Source organism: Chelmon rostratus, chromosome 18, assembly GCF_017976325.1.
Source record: "Chelmon rostratus isolate fCheRos1 chromosome 18, fCheRos1.pri, whole genome shotgun sequence".
Classification (NCBI taxonomy): domain Eukaryota; kingdom Metazoa; phylum Chordata; class Actinopteri; order Chaetodontiformes; family Chaetodontidae; genus Chelmon; species Chelmon rostratus.
In genome coordinates, this window is record NC_055675.1 from 7,779,774 (window position 1) to 7,793,807 (window position 14,034).

A 14,034-nucleotide genomic window follows, 5' to 3' on the forward strand; every position below is an offset into this window, starting at 1 on the left:
CAGGAAAGGAGAGCGGTGACCACATTTTTTTTTTTGCATTAATTTGAATGTCTATCAAGCTGGGCAGTGACGGGAGAGCATGAATGCGAGCGGGAGAGAGAACATCCATTCCGGAGAGGAGGAGAAGTGGGAGGAGTGAGAGCGGGTGCGAGAGGACGGCGTGAGAGTCTATCTGTGTTGTGTCAGCTGCCATCTGTGTGTCAGAGCACATCACAGAAACTGTGAGGCCCGTGCCCACACCTCCACCGTCACCCTGCTGTCTGCTGGGCAACAACACTCGCACATGCACATGTCTCCAAACCACCAACATCACCGTTTCACTCAGACTTTCACTCAGCAGCACACAACTCAATCCACAGTGTAGTGTAGAGTGCACACACTGCATGCATTCTGAGCCCTTTTGAAACACCATAATAAGACATAATTGTCCTTTTTCCTTCCAATTCAATAAAACTTTATCTCATCTTACCTTCTTTTCTGAAGGACTGAAACCAAAACCTTATTTGAATGCTATTTAAATATCCTGAACTCATTGTAGTTGCACTGGAATTACCTCTCGGAGCCTGACGCCATCTGTGTTTGGCCACTCGTCCCTGAAAATAAAAGACACGGCTGAGCGCCACAATGGGCCCAGAAATCAAGAAATAGCACGATTGCAAGATTAGCAAGATTGTGTGATGCAACGTTGTGCCTTGCGGTTGCTAGGAGACAAACACGGCCTTGGTTGAAGTGTTCGGTGCATGAATGTAGCTGTAAAAAGGTATACTGTAGGTCTAAGTTAACGGCTATAATGGAGAAGTACTGGAGATCCTTTCGTGATCTGTACGTTTAATTTATTATGCGATCTGAGTGCTGCGCTGATGTTTTTTGGACAGACAGAGGTTGTCAGATGTGGCAGGAGTTACACGCACAAACTCGCCTTTTGCCACGCTCTATTTCACAAACAACAGCTTTACGTAAATTGCGAGAGATGAAAACAAAAACAGCAGCTTTGTGACAACTAATTTGAACTCGTTTGTATGCACCTCTGTTCCCCGTGTTGATTTTCTCTGCGTGTGACAGCTGTTTGTACCTGCGTTCTCTCTCCCGGGGTTGCTAATCAATGTCTTACGGTGAAATCTACTGAGCCCTGCCTTGCACAGGCAGGGCTCAGCGCTGCTCAGAAATGTAAATGTTTGGGTATTTGCATCCTATAGGACGTGCATCATGTTGCTTGCATGCTTGCAGCTTCATCCAGGAAACTGTAAATAAGACAGTGGCTCTTCATTTGAGCACATGAATGACTCAGACTGTACTTGGCTCCTGTTAGCATCGGCCTCCAAACTGAAACCTTGAGAATGAAAGCAGAAGAAGCTGTTCCAGCAACACTTGGATGAATTTGGATGCAGCTCTCTGTAAATCCATTAGTATGTTTGTTTGTCCTTCTTACTGCTACAACCTAGTTTTACACTAGTGACGTACTAAACTGTGCTGCACCATTAAAACCTGACCCGTCTTGGCTGGTAAAGACACAAGCTGGCCAAAAGAGGGGCAAATAATATCTATAACCTACATATCCATACAAGTATAGATGTGTCTCAGAGTTAGAAGCGATCATCCGGTTTAGAATGAGGAAGGAATATCCAATTTTACTAACTTACATGACTTTATTCCAGATGCTCTTTTTGCGAAACGTAATCTAAAATCTTCCCAGTTTACATATTATGAAACAGCATTTTTGATTTGTCAGGGTTAGCAGTTAAGTCAGCGACCCAACAATTACACCTGGCAGTCACTGGGTGCATACATCCAGAAGCAGCTAATCTCTTGTTTGTGTGATGGAAGCCAATTTAATTAAGTGATGCGCAAATTTCTGGACATTTTAGATTTGTGACTGCTTAAAAAAAAAAAAAAATCTAGGTCTACATGCAGCCTCACATGTCGTGGCCACGGTGTGGACAGCTTGTGTTTGAGTTTGTTTGAAGGATTTACAGAAACATGACCAGGTGAAATCCCCTAAATATTACCCCTTTAATCATCCCATGACCTGTCAGGTTTATCTCTGGGCCCCTCGAGGGGTCTTGACCCCCAGGTTGGGAGCCTCTGATTTAACCTTTGACACACTTTTACATTCTCAAACTCCCAAATCTCTCTCACTCCCTTCAAGGGCAGAGCCGTTCCGCTTGTTATTTGCTCATGCGACACGCATCTGACAGACTGTGTGTGACGACATCTGGGGTTCTGATGGAGTCTTGCTCTCCGTATGGACGGCGTCGGAGTGTGTTCATCTGACAGACTGAAGTCAAGGTTAGCCAAAAGACACGCACACAAAACGCGCTCCGCTGCCATCACGGCAGGATACACACACACACAACTCATTAACTCTGATGGATTACAGCACATTTCAGGCTAATAACACAGACACACGTGCACACGGCGTGCATAAACGCGGGTGCGCACGCACACTACGCCGGACTACGGCAACATATACAAACACAGATGGACACAGACCTGTCGCCTCAGTGTCACCTTCAGCTAATCCTTGTGAGACAGAGCAATCCATCCACTGGCCACACAGATTTGCCCATAATCCCTCTGAATGAACTCATTCAGAGCAGAAGTCTGCTTCCTCAATGTGTTGGCACACGCCTGTCCACGTATGTGCTATAAACCCCACTAACACTATGTATGAAGATAAAGTGCAGATATGCTGTACAACACTTGTGTAAACTTAAAAAGGCACCTTGAAAGACTATCAGGAAGAGAACTCAGGGAGCCGTGATAATAGTGAGTGTGTGCTCTTTCAGTGTCTGTGTGTGCGCGCGTGTGTGTGTGGACGCAGATTTAATTGGATGGGAATGTCACGTAGGACAGGGGACATGAGTGCTGCCGGTGGTGTAGGTCGTACACCAATTACTGCTCCGCGCTCTTCAAAACTAGACGGGAGATGGAAGACTGAGACCCCACTTCATTACCAATGTAAGCCCCTGTGTTGATAGCAGCCATGTAGGGCAGCACTGTGGGGTGGTGCTATAGCGGTGCTGGGGGGGAGGGGTTAAATTAAAATTGACACCCAAATTGCTGGGGAGAAAGTGCCTGCAGCCGAGGCTTGAGCTTTGATTGCTGAGTTGTGGGGTTTTGTTTGTGTGTGTTTCAGGAAGCTCAGAACTCTGCTGTGTTTCTGTCGTCTGCTTGAGAAAAAAAAAATGGTGCCGGTCCCTTCTGGCTACAGTGACACCAAATGAAAAGGTTTCATTAAGAATGGTTCATTAAGTTTCCTGCACCCTTACTCCATATAAGTTTGAGACAACACAGCTATGTTAACGGCTCTGTGAGGCTGTACTTAGAGACAACAGCAACACTGATGTTCGGCAAGTATAATGCTTAAAAAGGTAACCATCCTAGTTCAGTGTGTTAGCATGCTAAAATTAATTAATCAGCACTAGATAAAGACTAGTGCAGCTGAGGGGGGGCAACCACTAGCATGGCTAAAATATGTGAAAATCATTCATGTAGGGGCGGCCTGGAGAGCTTGCATTCATACAGTACATACAGGAATATGTATGCATGCATTGGCCTACATACTGTATGCATGTACATGAATAAATGAATATGCATTTGAAAAAAGAAAAATGGAGGAAAAACAAGGAAACAGACAAACAAAAGAAAAGAAAATCAAGCAGAAACAAGTTTGAGGGAAAGCTGAGTATAAATCAACTACATGACATGATGAAAATCTTCATCAATAAAGAAATGAGCTAAGAGGGTCTTCAGCAGGATGCGCTCCTATTGGCTGCTCTTAATTGGACCCATTAATAAATGATTCCCTTATCCACTGAAAATAAATGAAACGCTTACACACATGAACACACACACACAGCGGGAGGACCTGTAGAAAAGTAGAAAACAGCACTGTGTCTGCACTTATCTTGTATCGATGTGAGAACCTTCACCTTGGCTGTGCACACACAAACGCACACACACGCAGGACAAATCTATATATAACAACTAACCCTCCCACCTCCAGTGTCGATCCCTCCCCGGGTGCCGGCGAGGTGCGCTGTCTGGATATTGCGATGGTTTGCCAGGGCTGTGCTTTCTAAAGGTCAGTCGTTGCTTCCTCCTGTGGGGAGACGACGAACTGACTGCCAACCATCTTGGCGGCATCTGTCACATCCTAACCACTGATAATTAGCCAGGAACGAACTGCCGCAACCTGACTGGCTGCACGAACGATGGGGTGACTGGGTGGCAGCCTGATATGAGAGAGAGCGAGGGGGATGCAAGGGGAATATACCCTTTTTTTTTTAATAATATATGTGTGTTTTTGACAGAGAGAGATGGAAGGTAAAAGACAGAAAGAGTACAGAAAAAGGCAGAGAAGCAGAGAGCAGGTGAGAGAAAAATGACTTGCCTGTTAGTAAAGGCTGGAAATTGTTCCAAGAGCCAGCCCATCGTTTATCAGCGAGGCGGAAGCACATACAGCTCGTACTACTCATTACCTGCAGCCTCTCTCTGCCTGTCTCTAATACCATCCTCGGGCACACCTTCTGCCGCTCGCCAATATTTCTCCATAACTGTCACGCGCGCACACAAGCACGCACTTTGCATCATCGACCTGCACCCCCGCGTCTCCGAGACCTCTGCGTCCCATTAGAAGACAATGAGGAGGAGACGTGTCTTTGCTCGAGCGTGTCAGACAGATTCGACATCGCCGGCCTCACAGGCCCCAAATACACCCATCATCTCCTGCCCACCTAATCAGTGCTGTGGAGAGACGGAGGGAACAATGGGACAGAAGGTGCAGGAGGGGATGGAGACTGTGTTTAAAAGAGGAAACCGGGGGGGAGGACAGAGAGAGACGAGGAGGCATGGAGAGCTGCACAGACGGAACACAAAAAATGAGCTCCTTCAGATTGTACAGTGGCAGAACAACATGTTTCAAGATCACTTAGACTCTTGAAACTTTGAAAGTTTCAGTCATAGAGAACATTAAATCTTCACAAATTTCTTCTCCTTGTTGCGGTATCATATTTAGCGCTGGGGCTGCCAATTATTTTCATTATCCATTAATCTGTCGGTTATGTTTCAAAGAACTGATTAATTACTGAAGCTTTAAAAAGTCAGAAAAAGGCAAAAAACAAAAGAAAAAACAGAGAAACAAGGAATCCTCAGATTTGAGAAGCTAGAATCAGGTCTTTTATAAAACTTGACAAATGACTATTAATTGATTGTTGGTGCAAGAACTGATTAATTGACTATCTGTAACAGAACTGAGCTAATTAGCTAATTCATTAAAAAGTCAGCGCTACATTACCTCACGCCTGCATATAACTTTGACAAGAAAATAATCCAGCGCCGACATTCACTGTGACGGATTACAAAACTCAAATTTCGAGAGTTTGCAAAATGGTGTGGTGGAGTTCAACTTCCTGCAATTTGAATGTGGCAGTTTGGTTTGAAAAATGTTTCGCTGGGATGTAAAGTAAACAGGACTTCAAGCAAACAACAACATGTGAAGAAAGCGAGTGAGCAGGACAGAGAGAGACAACAGAGACATGAGAAGTGAATATCAACACTGACATTTTAGAAGGGTAATGAGGGTGTGTGTGAGAGTGCGGGGGAGGGATGGTGGGTGTAGCGTGGTAGTGGCCGAGGTAGGGTTGGAGGGTGGGCCGCTGCCTTGACGGCGCAGTAGGGGCCGGTGCTGTGAAGTTGGTTAATCCTGAGGAGCAGGGGATTAGCTCAGCATGGGGGAACCGCCTCGGCAGGGGGGCGCTGGGAGCCCGTTGTCCCCGACCACAGTGCCATGCTGCGGGGCTACCGGGGCCGGCTGTCCCTCCCCACCAACCCCTTACCCCCCCTTCCAAAACCAGCCCCAGGCACTGTCTGACCTAGTATGCTGAAACAGATCTACACAGTAACATGCACACAGACATTTAAAAGACATGCACAACAGCTCATCAGTTCATTATTGCTGCAGAGAGGCTGGAGGGGCTGGAGGAGCTGGGAGGGAAGAGTGAGGGTGCCTTCACATGAGCCCACTAGTGCCAGTGTGACTGACTGTGCAGAGCTCACAGGCCCACCTGGGGGCTACTGCATCCACAGGCTCCTCTCATCTTCTCCTGTCGGCTCTGCGCTATTAAACTCTTCTTGGCTCGCTCCTCTTCTCTCTCTCTTTCCCTCTTTCTTGACTCGTTCGCTGCAGGGTGCCGAACACCCCCGGGGCTGAACAGGGACGGGGTGCTCCGTTGTTATTAGCGTCATTACCCTGCTGATTATTTCCCCACTGTCTCCAAAAGAGAGTGCTGTTGGGCAGGGAGCTGAAACGGACAAAGAAGGACCTCCATCTCCAAGGGAGAGCCGCCTGCATGCATGTAGCGCGTGCGTTTGAAATGCGTCTGCATTCAGGGAGTAAGATCTCGGTGGTGGAGCTTTATGTGTGAGTAGAGTAAGCTTGGATGGGTGTGATCTCCTCTTTCTGGCTGCATGACAGCTCCTTTTTGCCTGCAGACAAAAGGAGCAGATCCCTGTCAGAGTACGCTCATATGGGCCAGGATGAAAACCATGCTTCACCACAACTCAAAGAGCAGCTGGAGCCATTGCCTTCTATGAGCGCGACGTGGGGTCTCTCCCACCCCTGGTGTCCCACAGAAGGGGACCTTTCTCTGGGTGACTGGCAACCCAGCCTGCGCACCACCCGCGGACATCAAGTACTTAAGGACTTGTCAGTTTACGGAGCAGCCCGCAGAAGACTTCAACTGTGTGCAGCGTGAGGCACGACGAAGCCTCCCGCCGGAATCTCCATCTCGCCGAATCTTCTCGGTCATGGCTGAGTTGATGAAATTTCCCAGGAGCCTTTCAGTGCTCCTCTGCAAGGTCTTCGAAGCATTACGACTCGCCTCCTGCGTCAAACACAGCCGACGTTCTCGAAGTGGTCCATTGTGCTGGTTAAAAGTAAAACACCACTTAATGGATAAAGAAAACTCAAAGAATAGAAGGAGGAGGGTTATGTTAAGAGTGGGATAAAGGCATTGGTTATGTCAGAGCAAGGCTGACCACTCTAAAGGGAGCTGAACAACCTTCACGGAGAGGGAAAAACAACAATTCTGAAAATCAGCACTCCACGTCAGACAACACTGACGCCTGAATAACTATACACAGTGGAGCGCTAAAGTGCAGGGACGCTTACACAACAACAACAACAACAAATCTACCAGTTAATGAAGCTGAAAAACAGCACACGAACAATGGAGCTTTCTCCGCAGACTTTACAGCCGCGTGTTTATGTGTTGCAATTTAAAAGGTCATTTTAGTTTGAAAAGTCGTAAAGGAGCCCGAGAACACGATCTTTGCAAATTGTTCTTCTCTCCTCCAGACTTGTTAGCCAAACAGCACAGCATCCCTGATGAGTAAACCTAGTTGCTGTACTCAGTGTCATGTTGCTAACAGTCTTCATGCAATATTAACTTGCAATAGAGCTTGGAGGACGCACAAACCTGTGCATAGTGCGCGATAAATAAAACAAAACCATCCGTGATTGACACATCATTAGACACCCATGAATTATTCAATATCTGCAATCATATTGGTTTGCCAAAGGCTCAACATGCTGAGGAGCATGCAGGCCCAGGGTACCTGATTGCAAGTTAAAAGCCTCCTGAACTTGACTGCTCCCATCCCTAAAAATCTGTCAGTCATTAGTGCAGAGAGCGGAGACAGGAGTAAGCCGGCTCAGTCCGCGGAGTGCTGATCTGGACCTCCTGCCGCTCCCAAAGAAAGGCTGCATCCTGCTAGCTTTGAGATGGCTCTGATTGAAGACATAATTGTGAATGTGGGTGAATTTCACGGTTAGGAGCGTGAAACCCTCAGTGAGATGGATGGAGAGATGCGGAGCGAGGGAGGCGGGGGGGGAGAGGGACTGCAAATTAGGAGTCAGGGTGCCGAGAGCCGGAGCCGGAAGGTGAGAAACCTTGGCCGAGGGCGCGCAGACAGGCACACAAATAAACACAAGTGTGTGCACAGTGGCATACATATGTACGTACGGTCCAGGAGCAACAAGCACGTGAACACACGCGTGTGCGCGGAGATGGCGACGCACACGCGGTGAAAAAGATTGGCTGCCTGTGTAAACAATCTCCGCATCAGTCACTCTATGAGCGGAGCAAATCAACTCTGGCTGTCGCACCGTTTCATGCCGTTCCCCGGCCTTCATATACAATCCCCAGCAGCCATCTGCATATCAAACAAGGCAGCCATTCACATGCACTGACTAATGATTTCTGAATGTTATTAGCTCTCCATGCTACAACTGCACTTCAGACCTGTGCAGTGCTTCCTCCTCGTGCGGAGGCGACGAACATGGCTCGAGTAACAGTTCCCTTATCTCCGCTGGCCAGGGCTTAGTCCTGCTGCGGACTGGCTGCCTCCCCGTTGGAGTCCCTACTATCTTTAGAGTCTTGGCCCAACAACGCTGAGCCGCAGCAGAGCCAACTGTGCCTCACAGCGGAGCCACACCTGCCAAATCTGGTGGTTAGCTACAAAATAAAGGCTCAGCAGTTAATGGGGCTCATTTGTCAAAGCAGATAGGAACAAATGCTTTCAGAAATGGCCCGAAAGTGATCTTGATAATCTTCAACGGCTTCGAGATTTATATAATGATATATATATAAACTTTATGGTCTTCTCTGGTTAAAATATGAAATTTTAAGGTCAGGAAAGTGCTCTCAATGTATGCAGAAGCAAACTTCAGGCACTGGCGCGTAGGAGCGGGAGCAATGCCAAGGTTATAAAATAAGCTTTTTTTAGTTACGTAGCCGTCCAAAATAAAATGGGAAAAAAAAAAGTTTGGACCGTTCAAAACTATATACATAACAATAATACATACATAATATACATCAGTTTGACAGTTTTTTCTCAGAAAATAATTCTCAAGTTGGATTTCCAGGCAAATAATCCATCTAATGGTGCTTTTGTGCTGTGTGTTGTTACAAAAAGAAGTAATTAGAGGAATTAAATAAACTGCTGCTGCTGAAATAAACTGTTAATCAGTCAAGCTCTTCTCCAAGCCGTTGAGATTGTATACGATTTATAGCACCTGTCTGTTTGGTTGATTTTACAGAGCAGCTGCCTGTTATTCAAATCCTCCTTAAGCTTTGAAATTGCTCATTCTTCCTTTGCAAAACAAACATGAATATTTAGGTGCGAAACGTGGCCCCGTACTGTTTCCTTTAAATTAATGGAATATTTCATCTTGGAACATATTACTACATTGTAGTAAAAACTGCTGGTAAAGGCTGGAAATTGTTCCAACTGCCAGCCCACCGTTTGTCAACGAGGTGGAAGCACATACAGCTCAGTTTCAAAATAGATTCAGTGGGAGGCATAGTATCTCTTCCTGTCTCTAATAACCTATTCAAACCTGCATCGCATCACACAAATGAGATTTAAGTTAAGGTGATCTAGTTATTTCTGAAGAGCGTGCACAAATGGCAACTACGGCCAATAACGGTGAGTGCTTCAATGCAGTGTAATAGTAGCACAATTAGGGAAGAGTCCAACCACGAGATCCTGGTCTCAACAGAAACCTGCAACCAGGCTGCAGCTGAGTCAGTGCACTGAACTAATCCAACTTTTCTTCTTTCAAAAGTCAGGCTACACTGTCTCGCGTTGCAGCCATGCATCAGCGTTGTTTTCTCAAGTCGTCGAACCCTCGTCTTAGCTCTGCTGAGCGCGGATCTGAGGTCTTGCCTCAGGCTGAATGGAGGATTTACGTGATATTGTTGTTGGTAAAATGGGATTATGAGCAGAGACTCACTAATGTATTTTTGTATTCCATGACAAAGATGGCCATCTACGGTGTCTTCCTAATTCCTTCATGGCTTTGCATCCCAACAGAGATAAATTACACTTGAGTGATGTATGATTGTCGAGCAGCTGCTTCTACTCTTCTTAATAAGGGGTTTCTTAAAGTGGTAGGAATATAGCTCAGAGGTGTATTATAGCTTGAACATGGGTATTTATGCTTGTGGAACAGGAGGACATATTGTCATTCAGTTTTAATGAATACCATGTTTTTAAATAAATTTGCAAGGAAGACATCTCCGTTCATCGTATTAATTTCTCCACCAAACTTTTACTGTAAATTATGCATTACCCACCACATTAGTTTTGCTTCACAGGCAAAGCAAAGATGTACTTTCTCCCTTAAGGCACATGGACTGTTATCTGAATGCCTTAACTGGCTACAAGCATACAACATGCTTCTCATTGAAATATGAATGTGATTCCTCCGCCCGACTTAAACTTTTGGGTGAAGTATTTCTGCAGAGAATATTGCAGATACAAAAGAGGTTTTGTCTGCGAGATGCAGCATATTTCCAATATTTAAAGTACCTTTGTTATTCCCCAGTAAAAGCACTGACCTTCTTCACATTAAACATAGTTACTTGTTGTGCATTCCATAAAAGTGCCAGACTGCCAGCGTTTGCCAGCTGATTAATCTACAATTCATCAACAAAGTCGGCGGTGAAGGCATTCACAGCAGGTCAACACATCTTGTTGAAAAAAAAAAAAAGCTAGACAATCCAAATAGCACATTCTAAATGGAAGCCTGAACCAATGAATAATGCATTTGTAATCATTATCACAAAAAAAAAATCAACACAAAAAAAATCTTCAGTACAATATAATTCAATATAATACATCAGCAGGTATATGAATATCAGACCCGGCTTGCCCCCTCTAAAAGCACACACTTGCATGTTTTCACGCATTTTATTCCCAGAAGAGTGAGTCTTTAGACCATCTGACTCAATTTTGACTCTTGCTCCATGTAACGGTTTCTGAAAAAGATGAAATAAAAGCCTGGGTTGCTTAGAAACAAGCCCGTTGACTTCTCCAACAACTTGCACAAACAGCTTGAGAGACCTGTTAGCTTTTAAATGATAAGGCCGGTGAATACGACCCTGACCCCTTGCTACAAATGGTTTTGCCTCTGCCCGAGCGCCGTGCATTTTCTTCCCAACTATTACGAGTCAACCATTTTGTTCGGCGTGTGGGTTATTTCTCCCTCACCGTGGCAACCTTGGAGAGTGCAGCGCTAGGGCAGTAATACCAAGCAGAAGAGGCCTCTGGCAGTTCTTGGAGAGACGCAAAGTAGGTTAAAGTTTTACGGTGCTGATAATTGAGTCCAGTTGCCGAGGGCCTCGGAGAAGCTTCATGATTGCACAAAAATGCACACAAGGGCACAGGCGGAGAAACACATACAAACACATCACACGACGAGACGCTGATTTCTTCGGAGCCGCGAATGCCCCAGATGCACCGGCAGCTCTCAAATTAAGCAGCTCGGAGACAGAGGAATCAAATGCGTTTCCATTATGGGGCAAATATTCCATCTACCCCCTGTCATAACGACACTGTATGGCAGCATTATGGGGAAATATCAAATTAGGCTGTTTCATTTGGAGGACTGTTGTGCATTGCGAACAGCTTTGGAGATCAATTGAGCTGCTAGGTAATGAGCGGCAGCGGCCTGCTCTAATGTACTCAGTAATGTTCTTTTGATTGCTTTGGTTAATCTCGCTCTGCCGTGCAGGGAAGGTAGCCCCGTCTCTCTGCTGAGAATCACTCCTCAGCCCAGGTCTGAGCGAAAAACAAGAAACGGGGAGCAGCGTTAGAAAAGTCAAGTGATATGTGATATCGGATTATTAAATCTGGACGATCGCTCTTCATGTTTTTTGCCACTAGGAATTCATTACACTCCATGAGGAGTGTCTGTCGATGTCTGGTTCTGTGCTGAAGGGTTTCAACAAAAACACTGAAAAAAAGATTGGAAGAAAAGAAGCAGCTGAATGGGTCACAGTGGACGACCTTCAAATGAAGTGTCGGCGATGTGTCGATACTGAAGTGGATGGAATCAGACACAGTATACCACTCCGCTCTCGGAAAGCAAATCCTCTCACTCGTGCGCCACTCACAAACAAGTAAGAGGCGCTCTGTCGCTCCACAACAACACTCACAGCTGTGACCGTTTAATATGCTCCGGCTCAGACTCATTCCTCTGCACCTTTTGCTCTCACAGAAAATGCTAACAAACCTGTCCAACCACTTCTGCAATATGCTGCACCACACCACTGCATGCCACGCCATCTGCCACACTTCGCTGCGCAGTGTGAATATTTATTTGCTCAAACTGGATTGCTCAGCATCCACCTACTTCTACAGCACAGTCTGCACGCGCGCTCTGAGACGGCTGTCAAATCGGGGTTGGAGATTTCTGGGACTGTGCAGCCACCAGCTGGGAGCCGCTGAAGGTGTCTGTTTGGAGACAGGCCGCTGTTGACTTTGCGCAACTCTTACCTCTCCACGTGGTCCAGGTTCCCTGATACGCCCAGTCCTCCGATGGTGTACAGCTTGCCGTCGTAGACCAGGCTGTTGTGCCTGCAGCGAGCCACGGTCATCCGCGACACCAGATTCCAGTTGTCCAGCAGGGACATGTAGCACCATACATCAGCCACCATCACACCAGACTCTGTGCCACCTGAAATACAGAAGGATAAGGATCATTGAAGTGGGTGTGTAGGGTGATAAGGAACTTTCCCTGGGAACCACGAACCTTTCGAGGAACTCAGGAACTAGATGTAATTCCTGTAACAGTTTGTCCTCATGGTTACGCTCCAAAACAAAAAAAACACTCAGCGGATCGTCTACTTTGGAGTTTCAAGTCTCCTTTTCTGCTTCTTAATTCATTCATTCATTCCACCCACTCAAGCACACATTAAGACCCATGTCACGTTAAATAAAAAAACAACAGCATGGACATGTTTCCTTGAGCATTTTGAACAATTTCAACCATTTTTTTTTGTCCATCATCGATTCTTCAGACGCAAACAGGAGTTTAAAAGAAACTTTCAGCTCCTAGTTTAGTTCCTGCAGCTTCTCAGTACCTGAAAGGTTGGAAAGGGCCATATGACTTCTTCATTGCATATAGCAGGGAGGTTATGTATGCATGCATAAAGAGGGAGGGAACATTTATGTTTCTTTCTTTTCTAAATCTATTTTTCTATTCAGTATTGAAATCTTCACTCTGACATATGCCGTATGTTTTTCAGAAGATTTTTAAAAAAAGGTGCTGATGGGTGAGTTGGACAGCTTTAACAGGCTGAAAGTTGTTACCGCTGCTGTGTTGACCAGTCAACCGGCCAACCATCAAAACTGCACTTGTTTCAGCTCTCTTCAAAGCAGCCCTGTTAGCTGTGCAGTTTGACATGTAACACCAGCCGTGACTCAGTGACCCTGCTTCGGGTGTGAGGAAGGTTACAGACTGGAGCCCGCTGATTGGCTCGCTAGAACACCTCTGATTTCTCCACTGGCTGTCTGACTCCCAGCGGACACATGCAGACCTGTTCCAATGCCCAAACACAAATTTACATTTATATGAAAAGAGGGAGAGGAAAGGTACACGCAGGACAAATCCTGCTGCATTTCCACGGTGCAATGTCAAGGTCTGAGTACCGTGCAGGATTCTCGCACAAATGGACCGTGGAGGGAGAAATTCAGTCTACCTCTGGAGGAGCAACTTAAAGGTGTCTCATAGAGGGAGTCACAGAGTGCACAGTGTGCCACTATGGAACAAAATAAACTGCACAACACTGCAGCAACTGTAAAGCCAGACAGAGAAGGAAAAAAAGTTAAAAAAAACCTCCTTAGAAGGTAAATAGGAGAGACCTTCTATACAAAAAGGACTCTTTTGAAAAGCAAGACATTAAAGTTGTCTGCAGTGTTGGGCAGAGTTAGGTTTTCAAAGCAACAGATGAGTAAGCTTTGAGGACAGCCACCCTTTTAAAACTCTGTTTCACAAAGGTCACTAGAAGTTGTCGATGGTCTGGGTGGCTTCGCTGTGCAGGATCGTATCTGTCATAGAGTGAACGCGTCCTCAGTGAGACAGCATGAATGTGAAGTGTGGAGACCTTCGTCAGAGCTCATAATGCTAAAAGTGACGGTAGTGAAAGAGGTCCAGAGAGACCAGAAACTCCACAGTTTGCTTTTCTT

At 45.9% G+C, this 14,034-nt stretch overlaps 1 protein-coding gene across 1 annotated transcript in view; it reads right to left on the minus strand.

The window, feature by feature from the left end:
• The window catches only part of LOC121622036 (kelch-like protein 29), a 192,619-nt gene that overhangs the window by 18,621 nt on the left and 159,964 nt on the right, over positions 1 to 14,034 (minus strand). Inside the window, exon 12 of the mRNA XM_041958822.1 lies at positions 12,343 to 12,523. Within this exon, the coding sequence (XP_041814756.1) occupies positions 12,343 to 12,523 (181 nt within the window). The remainder of the gene's footprint in view (positions 1 to 12,342; positions 12,524 to 14,034) is intronic.